This window comes from Sinocyclocheilus rhinocerous, unplaced genomic scaffold (genome assembly GCF_001515625.1).
Source record: "Sinocyclocheilus rhinocerous isolate Xijiao unplaced genomic scaffold, SAMN03320098_v1.1 scaffold153, whole genome shotgun sequence".
Taxonomy (NCBI): domain Eukaryota; kingdom Metazoa; phylum Chordata; class Actinopteri; order Cypriniformes; family Cyprinidae; genus Sinocyclocheilus; species Sinocyclocheilus rhinocerous.
Window position 1 is genome coordinate 2788322 of NW_015660878.1, and position 21336 is coordinate 2809657.

At 37.0% G+C, this 21336-nt stretch overlaps 2 protein-coding genes across 2 annotated transcripts in view; both read left to right on the forward strand.

The window, feature by feature from the left end:
- exoc4 (exocyst complex component 4) overlaps positions 1 to 847 on the forward strand; it is a 128223-nt gene extending 127376 nt beyond the window's left edge. The window contains exon 17 of the mRNA XM_016534785.1: positions 162 to 847. Coding sequence (XP_016390271.1) covers positions 162 to 399 — 238 coding nt within the window. The 3' untranslated portion in view covers positions 400 to 847. The remainder of the gene's footprint in view (positions 1 to 161) is intronic.
- Positions 848 to 3059: 2212 nt separating this feature from the next.
- On the forward strand, positions 3060 to 18342 carry LOC107725511 (leucine-rich repeat and guanylate kinase domain-containing protein-like). The gene is made up of 20 exons (XM_016534786.1): positions 3060 to 3159; positions 3246 to 3385; positions 4684 to 4765; positions 5038 to 5138; positions 5433 to 5514; positions 6130 to 6254; positions 8636 to 8779; positions 9131 to 9211; positions 9296 to 9382; positions 9677 to 9783; positions 10043 to 10162; positions 10684 to 10780; positions 11613 to 11726; positions 11841 to 12042; positions 12669 to 12788; positions 13176 to 13294; positions 13440 to 13528; positions 14527 to 14643; positions 17802 to 17971; positions 18160 to 18342. Exons 1-20 carry the CDS (start codon positions 3060 to 3062, stop codon positions 18276 to 18278), a joined length of 2316 nt encoding a protein of 771 aa, XP_016390272.1. The 3' UTR covers positions 18279 to 18342.
- The last annotated feature ends 2994 nt before the right edge of the window (positions 18343 to 21336 follow it).

Below are 21336 nucleotides of genomic sequence, written 5' to 3' on the forward strand. Positions count from 1 at the left end.
AATTATATAAGTTGCTTAAATTATATAAATATGATTATATTAATTATTTTAAGCAACAGTATATTTTATAATAAGTTCAGCAACACTTTCACAACCTTGAATGGCACCCTCTGAAACAACAGCAACTCTTTTATTCTTTCTCTCTGTGTCTTTCTCTGCAGGCAGTACTATGAGATGCTGTATAATACAGCCGACGAGCTGCTAAACCTGGTGGTTGATCAAGGGGTGCGTTACACAGAGCTGGAGTACATCAATGCTCTGAGTCTCCTCCACCGCAGCCAGACTGGCGTGGGAGACCTGACCGTGCAGAACATGCGGCTGCAGCGCCTCAAAGAGATCATATGCGAACAGGCTGCCATTAAACAGGCTACCAAGGATAAGAAGATCACTACAGTCTAGACACGCACATTTAAACTATATCTACTAACGCTCTGAAAGGGTCCACGTTACTGCCAATCGTTACTGTCACAAGCTTTGAGTCAAGTCACACTTTCAAGCAAACATTAAAGTGGCTTCATTTCATTTCCTTGCTTTCCAATATTTGTAAAATACATTTCTGACCAGGGCTTTGCACACACAAATGCACACACAGACATGTTCTAATAAATGAATCCCTTGTATCTTTTCTGGTTAAACCAGGCCACACCTTTCAGAGCGAGAGGACGGATTCTCTCATTGTGGCTTTGGGGCATTTTCGTCTCATTTTCTTACTTTATCAAACCTCTGCTCTCAATTATAAAATCTTCCTGCACGCCGTCTCTCTCTGCCCGGCCCGCAGCCTGTGCCTGGAATAACAGATGCCAGATTAGAACGCCAGGGAAAAAAAGAAACAGCTCGCCTGCTGCTTGTTGATTTGTTCTTAGTTATTTTAATTAATATTTTAAATTACATTGCACATTGTAGTGCTTTTTAAAGACAGTGGTTAATGACATTTATAAGTATATTTTTGACATTTAATATAATAAAATATAATATTTTGCTAAAAATAAAGTTTATATATATATATATATATATATATATATTTTTTTTTTTTTTTTTTATAATTACAAATGACAGGATAGAATGAGAAAGCTCTATGAAGATAAACCATAAATTTATTAATAAAAAAAGAATGTAATAAAAAGTAATCATACATGCCATCTATTGAGACCAATCGTTACTGTCACAAGCTTTGAGTCAAGTCACACTTTCAAGCAAACATTAAAGTGGCTTCATTTCATTTCCTTGCTTTCCAATATTTGCAAAATACATTTCTGACCAGGGCTTTGCACACACAAATGCACACACAGACATGTTCTAATAAATGAATCCCTTGTATCTTTTCTGGTTAAACCAGGCCACACCTTTCAGAGCGAGAGGACGGATTCTCTCATTGTGGCTTGGGGACATTTTCGTCTCATTTTCTTACTTTATCAAACCTCTGCTCTCAATTATAAAATCTTCCTGCACGCCGTCTCTCTCTGCCCGGCCCGCAGCCTGTGCCTGGAATAACAGATGCCAGATTAGAACGCCAGGGAAAAAAAGAAACAGCTCGCCTGCTGCTTGTTGATTTGTTCTTTTTGCTTAAAAGGAAATAGGAATCGCTAACCCCATTCAGTTTAAATTTCTCCCTACTTGTTGCAGGTATAATTGCGTGCGCATGATTTTGTTAATTATGACAGTCATTGATTGTGATGTCATGATGCCATTATGACATCACTATTATCCCTGGTTGTTTAATCAGGTACAGAAATGAGTTTCTAAGCCTTGATGTTGATATATTCCAATAACTGCCCTTCGACTGTGTCTGCTTTAATTTGAATCTGAACCTCTTATTCCTTGTTCAAACAGACACCAAACCCCACAGATCACTCATGCTCTGTTCTAGGCTATTTTTAGTTCATTAATTATGAAGAATAGAGCAAGAGAAAAAGCCATCGATACAGTACACAGGCGTTAAGCAGGAAGCCACCCCAGCAATCCATCAGAATGACTCAACCACTCAAATCAATAATTGCCACCAGGTTGCCACAGAGAGAAAAACAGCGACGATCTTTCATATTCTTAGCACATAAGAATTGCGTGTGACTGTTGAAGATGTGTTGGTGCAGTGGTTAGACATTTAAAAATGTCATGTCTGCCTTATAATGTATCTACTGTAATAAGAGGAGCTTACTAAACGGATACAGGCAAGGACAGAAGTGTGTGGATTTGTGTGTTTAAGCCATTATCAGGGTCCTCGATGTTATTTAAATGAAGTGACTGGCTCAAGCACTCCTGTTAGCATTATACCATGCAACTATAATTCATGTAGACATTACTGTAACACAATCTGATGTTGTTTGCGCAAAGTATGTCAGAGCAACACTATTTCATGCCTTTGTTTTTGTGTATTTTTAGTATGTATTTTGTGTTTACCTATTAATAACATTTGAGATGTTCATGTACATGCTTGTAAATTTCAATCGATTGCTTAAAAGTCCTGAGGAGCCTCTGAATTTACTGGATTCGAAGTGAATTTTGCCAATGGTAATGTCAAAATGAAAATAAATGAATATAACAGAAACACGCGTCGGAACACGTTTTTACTATCAATCTTATTTGTACTGGCTTGTCTGAAGAGATTATCTGTATATTTTTATTTAACTTTAGAACTTTGTTCACTATGTTTCACTTGATGAATGTGCTGTCAATACAGGGAGAACACATCTGTATTAACATTGTTTGAAAAGAACTTGGTCATTTTGGCTTAGCTTAGCTGCTAACTGTAAGTGAATCGTAGCGTTTCAATTCACTTCAATGTCCTTTGTTGGCATGACAGTTGTTACAATGTATTGCCAAAGCATTGTGTTTAAATAATGTTAAAGTAAAATAAAATGTTCCAGTCATGCGCGTGTGCACAACGCTTGCGCAACTTTAGTTTACGTTTGGTTACCAGGCAACCGATGCGCGTGCAACTACAGGTTATTTTAGCTTCTCACAGAAAGTCCTGTTTTACTAGCGTCTAGTTAGGGAAAAAATATGTTTTTGTAATTAATAGCGTCAAATAATCAATCTTTGGCGTTTGTGTTAAGCTGGACATGTCAGATTCCTCCCTGTCTCCGGTAATAAGCGCTGCTCTCTGGAGACCACAGCAGCAGAAGAGAGATGACACCGTCAATACAGACAACAACAATGGAGGTAACAGCCCTCAAACATGACTATTTACTCATAATATGATATAGCTTTCTTAGACACTTCACTCAGTGTAGCAAACATTTAAATAGTTGTGGTTTCCGTACTTTATTCTTTGTATGAAACGAAGAATGATGGTGAATTAACGGAGGAGGACGTGTTTAAATGCCTGTCCATCCTGGGACAGTCAGCTACCGGACTCCAGCACACTTACCTATGCCTCTCTGTGCCAGTGAGTGATCCACGAACACATTTATATTTGTTTTTGTGTTATTGTGGGATTTCCATTGACTTGTATTGTTTTTATATTGATTTCATGTTTTCTATCCATTAAACAAAACCCTCACACAAAGCTTTATGCATTTTAAATATTCATTAACCCATTTGATCAAAATGTCCTTTTGAGTTTAAATAGTCTAAAATCAGGTGTAAATGAAAGATCAGTCTGTCTTGATTTAATGTGTATATTTTGGCTTTTATAAACAGTCACGTGAACATATTTGGTACTGTACCTATAATTATAATTTTAAAGATTAATCTTAAATTTTAAAGATTAAAAAGTTCACCCAAAAATACAAATTTGCTGTAAGTTTACATCCAAGATGTAGATGAGTTTGTTTATATTTGGAGAAATTTAACATTGCATCACTTGCTAACCAGCAGATCCTCTGCAGTGAATGGGTGCCGTCAGAATGAGAGTTCAAACAGCTGATAAAAAGCTGATAATAATGGATTTGTTTATTACAAACAGGCAGCTTTTCATTTCACAAGATGTTAATTAATGGACTGGAGTTGTGTGGATTATTGTGATGTTTTTTATCAGCTGATTGGATTCTCATTCTGATGGCACCTATTCACTCCATTGGTGAGCAAGTGATATAATACTATTGTTACATTTGTTATAACATTAGAGCAACATTTTGAATAGTAGCTGAATTCAAATAATAAAATTACAGATTGCTATTTTTTTCTTATTCCCCTTTTCCCCTCAAATGCCGGATAGTAAAAAAAATATAAATTTATATTTTATTGATTTTTATTAAACAACAGAGAAGTTTTTGATAGTTTTTTGATAGGCATAAAGCATATACAGTCACTAGCTGTTTTGACTGTTTAATGGGTTAAGACATTATTTAGTATGTTTATTAAGCTAATTTCTATCGGCTGGTCCCCACAATGTGAGTGGTTTTACTGGCCTTGTGGGAACCTTTGCTCCCCACAGTGTGATCCACACACACACACACACACACACTGAGACTGTTACATTACTATATGCAACAATTGATATTTTCCATATAAAATTTCCCAGGCTTACACGACAGAGCTTGGGGGTAGAATATTAATATATTTTTCTGGAACCGCTGATATTGTTTAGTTGCATGACTTCGCTGGAGAGAGAGAGACAGAAGTGGCCTCCAAATTAGTTTACATCTTTTTTTTAACGCGTCATACTCTCCTCTAGTTTCAGGGTTTTACCGGATGACATTTTATTGGCACCTTAACTGAATTTCTGATTGTGTTTGGCCACAGGGGCGAGACTTGAAAAATGTCTCCATTTTATGCAATTACATCTATCTACAAAAGCTAGAGCTTCCCTACAATAAAATCAAAGGTAGGTTTACACCAGTTTAATGTTTTTGTTACAAGAAAACTATATGGTGAAATGAAATTTGCTGTCATGTTTCAGACCCCCTCATATTTGTCTTCCACTAATGTAGATATTTGCTCTAATATCCTCTTGTTGAAAATGTTTGCCGGATTTTTTTTTTTTTTCATCCGTGCCCTTCATGGTTGCTTGGTAGCGGGATAAATAATCTCAGCTGTGCGGATGCTTGTCATCCATCTTTCTCCTGCTCTTTCTGCCTAATGTTTTGTGACTGGTAGATCTATCCTGCGTGAGTCACATGCCACACCTCATCATACTGGATGCTTCCCACAACCAACTCACCGATTTCTTTGGATTCCAGCCGCCAAAAAATCTCAAGGTGATTCAATTCACTACAGAGGGGATAATGTGATGTCATGTGAGGTTCAAATCTTATGCAAGAGTGAATGAAAAATGAACTTCATTGGGTCTCAGAGATGTTTTACTGTTAATTAAAGCTAGATGTGTTTTACCTTTTTACATAAAAACAAAAAATATATTAATTTTACTCATTTAATGAGGGTTATTGTAATTTAAAAGATTCAAATTTTTCTTCCCATCATTTTTTCTTTTTGGGTGTTTTTACTGATGTTTGTCTTTCACATACTGTCCATTTCTCTTTTTTTTACTGCAGGAGGTAAATTTCTCACACAACCAGATGTCAGTAATGAAGGATCTTTCTGCATATTCCTCTTTGACCAAGCTGATTCTTGACTGTATCCTTTCGAAGATTACTAAGCATGACACATCGTTCGCAACTCATTTGACTTCATTACTGTATCTCCAAGTAAAACAGGCTATTCAAACTGAAAAAAATATTTACCTCAGAAGTTGGATGTCGGAGCTGGGAATGACATCACATCTGAGTTGACTGCATTCTCGTACAAAAGTCGGAAAACCGAGATGGATGCCTCCATTGTTAGCAGTACCAGTTGATAAAAACTTAAACTTAACTTAAACCCTAAATTTAGCAACTATCTTACTAACTATTGATAAAATTAGGAGTTTATTGAGGCAAGTAATAGTTAATAGTTAGTTAATAGTGAGAATTGGTCCCCAAACTAAAGTGTGACCTACTGGCAACTTAGAATTTCAGACTTCCGTACAAATGGAACGCACCATTGATTTTGGGAATCGATTGGAGCAGGAAAAGTGGGTGTCACATACCAAAAAATAGGGATCGGTGACATCAACCAAAAAGAAAATTACCAGAATTTGAATAGCTAAGGGTATCTAATAAAAGTAACTTGGCTGATTCATGTGGACTTTAAACTATTGATTTGTTAAAAACAAGTGTATGAAACATTCTTTGACTGTGCCTTGCTGTTCAGATAATTCATTTAGTGCCATCAGGGGGCTGGAAAAGTGCAAAAGGCTCTCACACCTCAGCCTGGCCCATAACAACATCTCCCGCATTAGGGGTCTGGACCATCTGCCTCTCAGAAAGCTCTGCCTGGTACTAAACACAAACACACACTCCCCATTTATAACAGCAACACCCATTTAACACAGCTAATGTATTCCCGATGATTAATAAGTGCCAAGAAGTATAAAATATGAAAGTTTTTAATGAAATATTTACTTGTTCTGAGCAGGTTTGCAGATTAATTAATGTGTGTTTTGAGGTGAGAAATTAACAGTGGTACGGCAGGACAGGTATTGAATATGTAACTATAAAATGTTAATTTCTGTTTGGGAAAATATGTCTCTTCATGATGGGGCGATAAATAAATGTAATCATGCTTGATTTTAATTTGAGACTGGAATGCAGAAATGAGAGGTCTTTCCTGTCTTTCCTCAAAATGTTTATGAGTCTCTGTTGGATTAATTAACGTCAGCCTGCAAAACCTGTTGACATATTTTTCTGCTCACCCATAGTATCTCCCCGTCACCTGTCATCCTCTTCCAGATTATGTTGTTGTGTCTACACTTTTAGAAAGGTTACCACGCTTTCTGTCTGTGTGATCGTGTGGGCAACTCTACAGGCTCTTGTTTTGGCACTGTTTTTATATTGCTGACAGTTATTCTTTTTTCCCAAACCATCCCCTAACTGTATTTTTCAGACAGTATGCATGATTAAGCGCCAGCCTTTTCAGAAAATATAACAAAGCCTGGTGTTGAAGCCCACCATATGGCAGGCCAGCGTGCCACCAGACCTTTGCCACTCAGCTGAAGGATGTTTATGCTGTCCTTTATCAAAGAGATTCTTCATCGTCAGCAGCGCCACGTCCTTTGGTGTCCACGTCCCACGAGGCCAAGCTGCTGGCGTGAGAGAGCCTGGACCCTGTTCAAAAAAAAAAAAACTCTCCCACACGCTGAACCTGTCCACCCCCCACCCCCCCGTTGTTCTGAGACCCTGAACAGCGTGCGCCTGTCAGCCTGTTCCACTCACACCCATCACACTTTGGTTCTGGGGCTTCCAGAGCCCCTCGTGGTTGCCGTCCCCTGCTGTTCTGCACCAGGCATGGGGTTATTATAAGGCCAAGACTTTGGAAGCTGGAATCTTTCTGGCCCTCACATTAGGTTGTGGGTCAATTTGACCCGTTTCATTGCCAGAGTTGCCAAAAATATTGGTTAAGCTTAAGATGTTTTCCTTTAAATTCTGAGTTTTTCTCATTTACTGTAGGGTCGTGAACATGCCTGCAAAGTCTCGACACTCTGATGTGTTGTGGAATGTGCGTACAAATTTATTTATTTTATTTTTTCTTTTCTTTCTTTTCTTTCTTTTATTTTGTTGTAATGTGTGTAAAAAAGCATCAATGTTAAAAGATTTGCTGTTTTTACCTTATTGTTGTTTGTTTGTTTGCTGAATTGTATTGAATCCAATTAGGGTCAAGAACCCGACAAGTGTTATTTTAGCATCACTTTTAGCACACATATTTAGGGCCAGTTTTACTAAACGGGGCAAATTAGCGCGGGAGCACAATTCCAAAACAGCGCCGATGGGAGGAGAAATTTCTGCAGGCGATTTACTAACAATCCGCAAATGAAAGAACACAAATGCAACATCTCATTGACCTATCGACCAACGCAATATACCAAGTGCAGCACAAATTAGACTAGTCGCAAATAAAGAAGCCACAGTACGTTTATTTCCTAAAGGAAATTAAAAATAACATGGCTTGGCCAAAGATATGTTCGGATAATTGCGTGATTCATTTGAATACTCTCCTCCCATAACTTCTGCGTCTGAAAGGGAAACTCCTAAAAATGCATATTCAATAAGGTCAGGTGCAAAAATAACTCTGTCCACGCCTTTTCAGCGCTAATTCGTCACTGCGCATCTTTAGTAAAACCTGACAGTACAATTTTAACGCCAAAAGATGGTTTGTGCTGGCGCAAGCTGTTAGTAAAACTGGCCCTTAGACTTGGTTTTTATTTTTGAATTTTCCGTTTTCATTTTATTTTAGTTTTAGTCATTTTGTTGTGTGCTTTTTTCATTTTTATTAATTATTGATTTGTAAACTTCTATATAATTTTTATTCCAGTTTTTGTTTGCCTTTTGTTATAGTTTTAGTTTGTTCTATTTTATTTCAGTTTATTTTAAGTAGCAAACGTTTTTTAGGGTTTTTAGTTCCAGTCAACTATAATAACCCTGACCCCAACTATAACGATTGCACCCTGATTTCAAACCTAACATTCTTACCAGATGTTCGACTGTCAGTCCCTACCCATCAGCCTTTTAAATAACCTGAGCTCACCTGTCAATCACGCAGCCACAGCCAGACAGAAATGGCACATGACCCTGCAGATCATGTGCAGAACTTTTGACTTACTGGTCTTTACCTCATTGAAATGATAGTTGTATAGGCCTATATATATGTGTGTTTTTTTAAGAGGGGGAATGTGATACAGAAGATTGAGAATCTCCAGACTCTACGCAGCCTGCAGGTTCTGGATTTGTCCTGTAACCAGATTCAAAACCTCTCGGGTCTCCAGAACCTCCATCTCCTGGGAAACATCAACCTTGAGAGCAATCTGGTAAAGGAGCTGTCAAATTCCTGTCATATTATATTATGCAAATGACTCTAAAGTTATACCTCAGAGTACCACCAATACCACCAAAATGAACCAATTTAGCCAAGTGAAAATGGTTAGAAAGGTCTAAAATGTAAGAAAAGTCTAAAATCTGCCATAAAAAAAAATGAGTACTGTATATACCCTCAAAGTACTACTATGAAATTGTTAAACTGGGGTAAATAAGGTACTCCGATCTCCCTTTGAGGGTTCTGCCCCAGTGAAAAGTTGTTGAAGTTCTGAGAGTGTAAATGTGGCATCACGCTCGATATTTCACTCAACATATAATTCTCTTTGTTGTTCTTTGTGTATCAGATCAGTGAGGTAAAGGAGGCCGCACATTTGCATGACCTGATATTGTTGAGAGAAATGAATCTCCTCAGAAACCCAGTGCAGGTGAGGGCACCATAAACATCTCAGAACCACAATACTGGACCTAATGTCATCACCTTATACTTAATGCCAAATATTTTCTTGCAGGACCAGGATGACTATAGACTAGCTGTGATATTCCTCCTTCAGCACCTCATAATTCTGGATCAACACACTGTAACTGCAGAGGAGAAGGTGATTGTGTGATCTGGAGTAGAAGGAACGATTGCTTTACATCTTTAGTTTCCAAAAAGTGAAGTGCTGTTTATGGCTTTGAGATGGAGGAAGCCTATTTTTGAACAAAAAAGAAAACATTCTGAAGAGCATTTGCTGGCTGGTTGAAGTCAAGAGCTCAATGTTCAAGGGCTGAACTGAATAGAACTTGAAAGTAACTTGAAAGCTCTGAAAGTTTGTCGGAAAACAAAGCACATATTTGAATGATTATGTCAGGGTTGAGTAGTGAGTCCCATTCCTGTCTTTCATTTTCAGGTGTCTGCTGTGAACAACTACGACCCTCCTCTGGAGGTGATCGCAGCCAGAGATCACATGACCCACTTGGTATACCAGCTCATTCAACCTCAGGTTATTTTTGACAGGTACGACTTTTCGATCCGCTTTCCTCTTCGTTTTATGAGCCTGTCTAGTCCACAAAGGTCACTTCCCTCAAGCAGAAAGCCCTTCAAACCACTCACAGTGCTCAGGTCTGAACTAAAATGAATCTGGACCTGTGTAGCGAGGCTGTTTGAAGTCACCCAGTTCGTTATAAACTACATGGTCGAACTCACAGGAAGTTCAATAGCACGGTTCACAAAAACAGCATTAGCTAATATGCATTTTCACATGTTATTCCACAAGTACTCTCCCCAGTCTGGATGCTCCATACCCCATGCTGGTCCTCACTGGCCCACAGGCCTGTGGGAAGAGGGAACTAGCCCATAAGCTGTGCCAGGATTTCAGCGACTACTTCGCTTATGGGTAAGTAGCAGTTTGGAGTGCATTATAAAAGTCCCTAAAATATTATTATGTGATGTCATCTTGTTCAAAATGTGTACTTTATTAGGAACAAATGCCATTGTAATATTTAGTTTTTCTGCAATATGTATTGCAATATGAAAAAATACAGCAATTTCCTTAAAACTCTGTTGGGGTATACATCTGCATAGAGCATAAAAATTATTTTAAAAAGCTTACTTTTTCTGAAGACTTTTTTGTGTGAACCATCCTTTTGGGGCTTAATGATTCAGGAAAACTTTTCACTTGATTTTTCGTAGGCTGAATTCACACTGTTTTTGACCCATTCAGTATGACTATAAAATTATTATTATTATTATTAATATTATGATTAAATAAATGTACTGAATAACATAAGAAATATATTTCAAAAATATATTTATACACTTATATATATTTATATATAAAAATACACACTAAGCCATATCTCAATATATATTTCGATAGTGCAGTCCTAGTTTCTTTAATTGATTTGTTTGTTTTAGCGCCTGCCACACCACCAGGGGACCCTATTATGGGGAAGAGGATGGATCTGACTATCACTTCGTCACTGAGGAAGAATTTCAGAACATGATTCAAATGGTAATTCTCTGTCCATCATATTCTGATCCACTTTGGCAGTATTTTACTCATAACCCTACATATTTAGATGTTTGTGATACAGTTTTATGCCCATTCATCTGCAGAAATAGACTTCCCCAGGCCATATTGGTCTATAAAAGCAATGACATGCCAAAAACGTGAAGAGGGGAAAGAATTCGCCCTAGATTCTCTTTTTCCTCAGGCCCCTCAGGTGCTTCTGAGAGAGTGCACACCTAGTCTGTGCCGCCACTATCTCGTTTAGCTCTTAAGTGTTGCTATATAAGTCCAATGTTATTGATTGATAGAGGCTGGAAGGAAGCCTTTTGATGTGTGATTATAACCTTATGCCTCCAGAGCAGAGAAAGAGACAGTCGAGTTTTACAGACTAACCTCCCCTACCTATATCACACCGACACAGATGTGTGTCGGCATTCTGCAGACGTGCACACTCCTTGGTGCTTTTCTCTGGGCCTGTTAAAGCAAATAGTGTAGAGGATTAGAGCATGGTTGGGATTTGTACTGATGTTTTAAAACCATCTTGACCAGAGATGTAAAAACACGTGTTTTAGAATTGCTTTGTGCGAGTAAAAGCTTGACAGGGAGCGACTTCGGCATTGCGGCGGCTAAATGGACCCAGGTGCAGTTGAACACAGGGGTCAAATGTTTGTCTGTGTGAGAAGAACGATGTTCCCTTGCAGCCCAAAGGTCGAGAGTTCAGGTCATTCTGCAGTGAATCTGTGCCGAACATCATGATGACGCCCATTCAGAAGAAGAATTTGAGCTCTATGGCATCAGTACAGTGTCTTTTTCAGTTTTATTCTCTCACTGTCAGGGTCAGTTCATCCAGACGATGCAGTACGGAGGACATTGGTATGGCCTGTCGCGGGAAACTATTGAGCGTGTGGCTCGCGAAGGTCTTGCCTGCTGTGTGCATATGGAACTAGAGGTACAGTATGGTATCAAGAAAACATGTTCCACCATGTTGACCGAGCACAAAACTGGGTCAAACGCCACAGCAGTTAATTATACTGGGCATTTTTGTGTGTTTGCTCCAATACAGGGAGTGTATAGTTTGAAGAACTCTTATTTTGAGCCCCGTTACGTCTTGCTGATCCCCACTGTTGTTGATAATTACGTCTGCTTTCTGAAAGCAAGAGGATTCTACAGCAATGCTCAGATGGAAACAGCTGTGTCTCGTATTGATTTGTATTCCAAGACCAACAGAGAATTACCTGGCTTCTTTGACAACATCATCCCTTGTGGTAACAAACTTTTATTAACCCATTAAGGCCAGTTACACTGTCTAGCTATATATCTATAGGAATATACTTTTTATTTCCTTTTGTGAATTGTAAGAAAACCCTAAATGCCTGAATACACTACACGACAGATTTTAAAACGCTAGGCATCATACACTTACTGAATTTGTAAACAGTCAGATAGGAAAAACTGGTTATCATACACTAAATGACTGAGGAGGAACATATGCTACCAGACATTAAAGTCGTTCCGATCACAACAAACTGAAGCAGAAACATGCGCTTTGTTTTGCTAGGAGATGCATGACAGATTAAAACAATATGTGTTCTAAAATCGACTCAAAATATTCAACATGTTTGAAAGTCTCCAACTGGATGGAATCATAGTCTGAAGTTAAATAATCAGAGTCTGAACATCATATACTACACGATTTTCTATGAAATCTGTCAAGTCAAATCTGGCTCTGACGTTTCAGCAGCTAGTGTCGATTTCAATCGGGGCAAATATCGTGTTGTGTATTCTAGCCTTACAATAAAACAAATCTTTACCTGCCTGAGCAGGACATTTTCAGTTTTTTATGGAAACTAAATTGCTCCTTCAAATGCCCCCCTTCTATTGTGCTCATCAGATGATCGTGCTGAGGCCTACCAGGCTTTAAAACAACTGGTGAAGGAGTACCTGGGTCTAGAGGAGCATGGAGGAGGAGGAGGTGACAGCAGCTCAGTCACACCTGACAACACCTCCACAAGTGAGCTTTCACAGTCCCACTTTGCCATACACTAAGACCCAATGATATCACTTGACATGCCCATGTTCTTTTCAGTGTTGATATTTCATAGCTGGAAAAGTATTACAATTGTTTATTTTATCTTTATGTATTTATTTTTAGTTTTTACAAAAATTTTATTGGCATCTACAAAACAACACACTTGGACTAAGGGCCACAAAACTCCCAATTTGATTTCATGGGGCCTTTACATGAAGTCAGTTTTGTCTGTGGGGCACTTCGACAGGATTATAAAGAATATAGTTGTAAATAGTTGTACTCAGTGTGAGGCTATGGCATTTCACTGCTGCAGCCACAGCAGACATCTGTTCACGATGGCCGAGTGCCCTAACGACAACTCTGTTGTAGACGCAACTGGCGAGTTACTGGCAGCCAACACGACAGAGGCCACTGACCTCATGGACTCCTACAGCAGAAACTACCAGAACAAAATCCAGGCCCAGATGACCCCTCAGCAGACCCCTGCAGTAAGTCAGAGTTATAGATTCTGTTATTTTTACACGATTATTGGCTTGATATAATCCACAGAAGCTGTCATGGCCAGGAATAGCAGATAGGGATGAAATGAACAGTCACACTCATGCAAGCACAATATTTCTGTGATCGCCACAGGAAATGGCTTCCAATCACAGGCGCCAGCAGCTGATTCGAGAAGCTCTGAGCGGGAAGAGTCCTGGTGCTTATGCCGAGCTGTTTCAGAGGTAACATAACTTTGACTGTTTAGCAACTTTGATCACCCAAAGACTGTGACTGACAATGAGATAGAAGATCACTGTTCCAACCCCAGAACATTGGCTTGGTGTCTGCATAGGCAGTTACCTTCTAAGCCATCATGCTAACTCAAACACAACCTCAAAAGTGACTGATTTGTAATGTTTTTCATAAGCAGCAACTCTGCACACCACACAAATAATAATTCCAAGAGAATTAAGCATTAGCACATTGCAAAGCTAATGATGCAACACTCCACTTCTATAATATGCTTATAAATAATAAGAATAAATAATATGCATAAATACTGTATACTCTACTTTTCAAAAGTTTGGAGACAAGTAAGCACGGATGCATTAAGTTGCCCAAATGACATTAGACATTTGTAATATTACAAAGTATTTATATTTCAAATAAATGGTGTTCTTTTGAACTTTCTATACATCAAAGATGAAAATATTACGCAGTAAAACTGTTTATAAAAGTAAGAACTGAATCAAATCAGCATATTAGAATGATTTCTGAAGGATCATGTGACACTGAAGACTGGAGGAATGATGCTGAAAATTCAGTTTTGCTGTCATAGGAATCAATTACATTTTAAAATGTTAAAACAGATGACAGCTATTTTAAAATGTAATAATATTTCACAATATTACTATTTTACCGTATTTTTGATTAATTGAGATTTTGATTGCATAAGAGACTTATTAAAAAAACTTGAAATAGTTCAAAATAGTTGAAATGTTTTTTGCTAATATTTCAGTACAAATTTCAGTGATGTTTTTTGATAATTCAATATTCATTCCTTTTTTAGCTACTGTATTTAGTTTTACATAGCTACAGTTAAATGGCCTAGATTTGTAACACGCTATTGTGTTTTTGTATAAAATGCCCAAATTTGGTCTCCTCAGCAAAAAGCACCACTACAGGCTGGTGAGTGTGTGTTTATAGTGCTTTACTGATACTGTTTATGTGTGTGTCACAGAAGTGCACCCACAGCTCCATCATCATTAGCCTCTCAGTCCTGGCCTCCACCCGGCCCCTCTTCCTCCCCAATGTGTCCTGTTGGCCTCAGCGCTCCTGACCCTGATGAGTACAGCAGGTATGCCACACACACCTTGACATTTTCACCTCTGACCTCTGGCCCAAGAGCAGCAAAACAATTAACCTTTCCCCAAAGCCCTCTCCTTGTGTACATCATTTCCCAGGACGTGTTTTATCTTGTAGCCTCTCCCTTTATGTTTATAACCTCCATCTCCATTTTACACACATCCAGGCTCAAATATCAAAGTTTTCATCCCCAGCTCAAAGTTAAAGCGTTCAGGTAGCTGACATGCCCCAGGCCATCTGGAAGATGTATGCGTTGGAGCACGTAAATGCAGATTTATGACTATCGGTGCATTTGCCTCTCCCGTGTATGAGCTCGGGGACTCTAAACAGGCGAGGAAATACAAGACTACTCCTGTGAAATATGCATGTCCCCAAGATATTTAAATACACTGTAATTTAGCTCATTAAGAGGAATCCTGGGAGACTTACAGAGCTGCCCGGCCTACGCGGTGCACCACCGTTTGCTTATTAGCTAGGAAAAAAATGACAAAACTAATGTGCAAGTCCAAATTATGTTAAACAGTGACTTTTTGTTTCTCATCCGCCGGGGAAAAGCAATATGCATTTGGAGTTTGTTACTTTGCAATCTAGTTATGAATTTCACTGTGCTCTTTATGAAATCAATTGAAAATGCAGGCCGTGGAATCATGGGATATCCGTGAAGAGACCATTGCCAGCTCTCTAAAAAATATCAGATGCCAATCAAAACTTATTAAAACCTGTTTTAATGGGTGTCTTGAGACATTTGTTTATTCAGCACTGATGTGTGTGTTTTTAACTAGAGTCCTGTAGAGAATGAGTCATTTCCATATTGTTGTTGCTATTTGGATTTTCTTTTCAGCTGAATTGAGGATTGTGTTATAATAAGAACTTTGTTGGGATGTTAGTTAATTCAAATTTGCAGTCAAATTAATTAGACTACTCTTCAAAAGTTTGGGTCAGTAAGAATTTTTTGAAAGAAAAAATATTACTTTTATTCAGCAAGGATTCATTAAATTAATCAAAAGTGAAATTATAGATATTTATAATGTTACAAAAGATTTCTGTTTTGAATAAATGCTGACCGTTTGATTATTAGAATGATTATTAGAAAAGCATATTAGAATGATTTTGAAGGATGTGACACTGAAGTTTTTCTTCATGAAAACAAATTCCTCGTATGTGAAAATATACCTGGCAATAAAGCTCATTCTGATTCTGAAGACTAAAATATTACATTTATAATATATATTTAAATAGAAAGCATTTATTTTAAAATGTAATATTTCACAATAGTATGGTTTTACTGTATTTTTGATCAAATTTTAATAAAAAAAACATTTTAATTTATAATAATAATTTACAATATTATTTTGTTTTGGTCAAATAAATGCAGCCTTGGTGAGCATTTATTTCAGTATCATTTTAAAAATCTTACTCAACCCTAACTTTAGAATTCATTGCAAGTGACTTTGGATAAATGTGGGATTATTACTGTGGCCCAGTAGTGCACAACACAACAGAAATGAGCCGCAATGCAACGAAATTAGCACAAAACAATGGAAACAAGTCGCAACACAACGTAAACAAGCCACAACACAACAGAAACAAGCTGCAACACAATAAAATTAGCACAACGCAATGAAAACAAGCTGCAACGGAAACAAGCCACAACACATGGAAATAAGTCACAGCACAACAGAAACAAGCTGCAACACAATAAAATTAGCACAACGCAATGAAAACAAGCTGCAACGGAAACAAGCCACAACAACAAAATTAGCACAACAAAACAGTAACAAGTCACAACACAACGGAAACAAGCCACAACACATGGAAATAAGTCACAGCACAACAGAAACAAGCTGCAACACAACAAAATTAGCACAACGCAATGGAAACACACCGCAACACAACAGAAACAAGCTGCAACACAACGAAATTAGCACAACGCACATTTATAATATATATTTAAATAGAAAGCATTTATTTTAAAATGTAATATTTCACAATAGTATGGTTTTACTGTATTTTTGATCAAATAAATGCAGCCTTGGTGAACAGAACAGAAACAAGCTGCAACACAACGAAATTAGCACAACGCAATGGAAACAAACCACAACACAACAGAAACAAGCTGCAACACAATGAAATTAGCACAACGCAACGAAAACAAGCCGCAACGCAACGAAATTAGCACAACACAGCAGAAACAAGGTGCAACACAACAAAATTAGCACAACACAGCAGAATTAGCACAAAACAACAAATTAGTCCAATGCGTTGTGTTGTGGAGATTTTGTTGTGTTATGCACTACTGGGCCATTGTAACTTAACAGAATTATGTTAACATAATATAAATGTAACATGAACTTGTAATCTATGTGTAACTCAATGATCTTCTGCGGCTCATTCCTGACCACAAATGAGCAGCTGGAGCGGTTGAGGAGACTTTCCTCCTGTAATTAATGTATCTTATGGCTCAATCTGACACACAGACTGAGTAAATATATTGAGACAGCTATTCGGGTATCTCATGACACAAGTTGCATTTCATTTCCGCTTTCATTTTTCATTGGCGTGCAGTGACCCTGTGTGTGTATCTGTACAGTAAGTACACACACACCTGGCCGTCCATCAGCGTCAGTCCCTCTAACCAGCAGATGTTGCAATGATCTCATAATTCAGAGGCAGTTTCAGACAAGACGGTTGTGCAAACCCTCGGGCATAACCTACTTACAGAGACAGTCTTCACACTTTTACTATCTTATCACGCTCATCTAGATCTCACGCACCTAATGCTGCACTATATTACTGTATTTTTGATCAAATAAATGCAGCCTTGGTGAACAGAAGAGGCTTCTTTCAAAAATATAAAAATCCAACCCAAAACTTATGAACTATAGATGATATGCTGACGAATTTACCAATTTAAAAATTGGAAATTACATCAATATTTACTGTGAAAAGATCTCAAATGAAGATAATTTGAGACATTACATTATTGTGTCAATGAAGTATTAAGTAGACACAAAGTGAAGTATATAAACATATTGTTTCTATTATGTCCATATCATTGATCATAATCCGATTACTGGTTTAGCAATCTGGTTTGATGTTGTAACTTTCTTAATCTCTCTCTTTCTCTTCTTTTCCCTCACTCTGTCTCAGTTCTGAGGAATCTCGTGCCAGTTCTGGCCTGTCCATGAGGAGCTCAGCAGGGGCGCTCTCAGCGGCCCAGGGATCAGACGCTGGGTCAGGGCCCAACATAGAGCCTTTGGATATGTCTATGTTGGGGCAGGACCAGGACTCTCTTAGAGGTGACGAGCATTTTTCTCTCTGTGTTCATACGTTAGACATTTTAGCATCTAGTTTGTACATACATAATACATTTACATTTCAGAAGCTGTCCATACATAGATATTGTACATATCTATTCAGAAATTTGTTTGAATACCTAGGCCTACTCATGAGATCATGTTCGATTCTAGTTTATTTGAATAATGCATATCTGTTTGATGTTTCTCAGGTCACATGGTCTCCCCAACACTCCACTCCTCCCCGGGCCGTCCAGGTGCCACCGTTAAACCAGTCCTGCCGCCCATCCCATCTGGAAGGAAGACCAATGATTCTGGCTCAAAGCAGTAACTAACAGGACAGAGAGCTAGAGAGGGTATAGATAGTGAGATATTAGCACATCACGTGAGTGTTAGCGGCAAAAATAGGTTTTTGAAATAAGTTTAATTAACCCCTGTAGCTTCAAGCCAGCCATTCAATAAATGACAATGAAGGCAACAGATGTGCTCAGTGCTGTGAGGCAAAAGCAGTCAGGTCATTGGAAAATATGGAGATTCCCATCTCTCATCTGTGTCCTCCAGTGTGAGTGATCTGAGAGGTTGAAGGCTTATCCGTCATCAGCAGATCTAAGCTCTGGAAACGGCCTGAAGCTCTTAAATCCCTGGACACAGGAAGTGAGGCAAGAAGGTGTGCAATGGAGGTCACACTTTACATTACAATGTTCATGTTACAGAATAATCACTTTGAGATAACGTTCAAAAGTTTGGGGTCAAAAAATTATTATAATTTTTTTTATTGATTGATTGATTGATTTTTATTTAAATAAGTTAATACTTTTATTAAATGAAATAAAAAGTGATAGCAAAGACAATAATAAAGTCACAAAAAAATGATATTTCAAATAAATGGTGTTCTTTTGAACTTTCTATCAAAGAATCTTGAATATATATATATATATATATATATATATATATATATATGTACAATGATCTCATAATTCAGAGGCAGTTTCAGACAAGACAGTTGTGCAAACCCTCGGGCATAACCTACTTACAGAGACAGTCTTCACACTTTTACTATCTTATCACGCTCATCTAGATCTCACGCACCTAATGCTGCACTATATGCAACTATATGAAATTATTTCATTTTTTCATTTATTCATTTGTTCCTTCATTTTAGTAAAATCATGGCCACATTATACTAATTCATTTCCTTGTTTTAATTTAGTCAAATCATGACCACATTTTTTTTTCATCTGCATGTCATGTATCGTATAACATCATAGTCATACATAATCATAAAAATACATTTGCTTAAGATCTAAGGGTTAAAATATTAAACTTTTTTTACAAAAATTTTTTTTGTGATTTGTTAGAAATAGAATTTTAATGCTAATGCTAGCTTTTTTGATTTTTTTAGCAAAAAAGACCCAAAACTTAAAATTAATCAAGATTAGACATTTTGATATTAATTGGTTAGCTATATATCTGCACACAAATATTTACTTGATAATGTTCTACAATTTACCAACTTCAACTTGTACATTCTTAAAAATAAAGGCATCCGTGGTTCCATGAAGAACCTTAAATACCTTTCCATTACACAAAATGTTCTTTATACAGTAGTTGAAAATGGTCTTCAGATTATTAAAAAGTTTGTCACACTAATATATATTAGTGCTGTCAAACGATTAATTGCGATTAATCACATCCAAATTAAAAGTTTTTGTTTACATAATATATGTATGTGTACTGTGTATATTTATTATGCATATATAAATACACACACAGAGTATCTTTTTTTGATACTTACATGAATATACATTTATATATTTATATTCTTATAAATTGGAACCTTTATTTTTAAGAATGTAGAGGTAACCTATCAGTCCACGCAGACACACTTTCATAAAATCATGGAGATTTTCATGACAAGCTGACTCATAATTTCCTTCTCTTCTTTCATCTCCGGACATATCTCCATAACCTGGCCTCTGAAAACCAAGATCATATCTCAGAGAAGGACAAACCTGTCCACATTATATTATCCAGAGCAGCGCTGGGAGATAAAGAACCCGGCATAAATCATCTTTTCCACACAGAGACGAGCGAGAGAGGCTAAATCATAGTAGAGCTGTTGTATTTTACCCTCATTGCTGCAAAAGGTGTTTTATCAGCTCAGGCCTACAGGGCCACAGCTGTGACTGCTCTTGATACACTACATTGTTAAAGGGGTCATATGATGCGATTTCAAGTTTTCCTTTCTCTTTGGAGTGTTACAAGCTGTTCGTGAATAGATAAGATCCCTAAAGTTTCAAAGACTAAAGTCTAAAAACCAAAGAGATATTCTTTATCAAAGTTAAGACTCTGCCACACCTGGCCGTCCATCAGCGTCAGTCCCTCTAACCAGCAGATGTTGCAATGATCTCATAATTCAGAGGCAGTTTCAGACAAGACGGTTGTGCAAACCCTCGGGCATAACCTACTTACAGAGACAGTCTTCACACTTTTACTATCTTATCACGCTCATCTAGATCTCACGCACCTAATGCTGCACTATATGCAACTATATGAAATTATTTCATTTTTTCATTTATTCATTTGTTCCTTCATTTTAGTAAAATCATGGCCACATTATACTAATTCATTTCCTTGTTTTAATTTAGTCAAATCATGACCACATTTTTTTTTCATCTGCATGTCATGTATCGTATAACATCATAGTCATACATAATCATAAAAATACATTTGCTTAAGATCTAAGGGTTAAAATATTAAACTTTTTTTACAAAAATTTTTTTTGTGATTTGTTAGAAATAGAATTTTAATGCTAATGCTAGCTTTTTTGATTTTTTTTAGCAAAAAAGACCCAAAACTTAAAATTAATCAAGATTAGACATTTTGATATTAATTGGTTAGCTATATATCTGCACACAAATATTTACTTGATAATGTTCTACAATTTACCAACTTCAACTTGTACATTCTTAAAAATAAAGGCATCCGTGGTTCCATGAAGAACCTTAAATACCTTTCCATTACACAAAATGTTCTTTATACAGTAGTTGAAAATGGTCTTCAGATTATTAAAAAGTTTGTCACACTAATATATATTAGTGCTGTCAAACGATTAATTGCGATTAATCACATCCAAATTAAAAGTTTTTGTTTACATAATATATGTATGTGTACTGTGTATATTTATTATGCATATATAAATACACACACAGAGTATCTTTTTTTGATACTTACATGAATATACATTTATATATTTATATTCTTATATTTTATATTATACATAAATATATTTAATATATAAACATAACATATTTTTCTTAAATATATATACATACATGTGTGTATTTATATACATAATAAATATACACAGTACACACACATATATTATG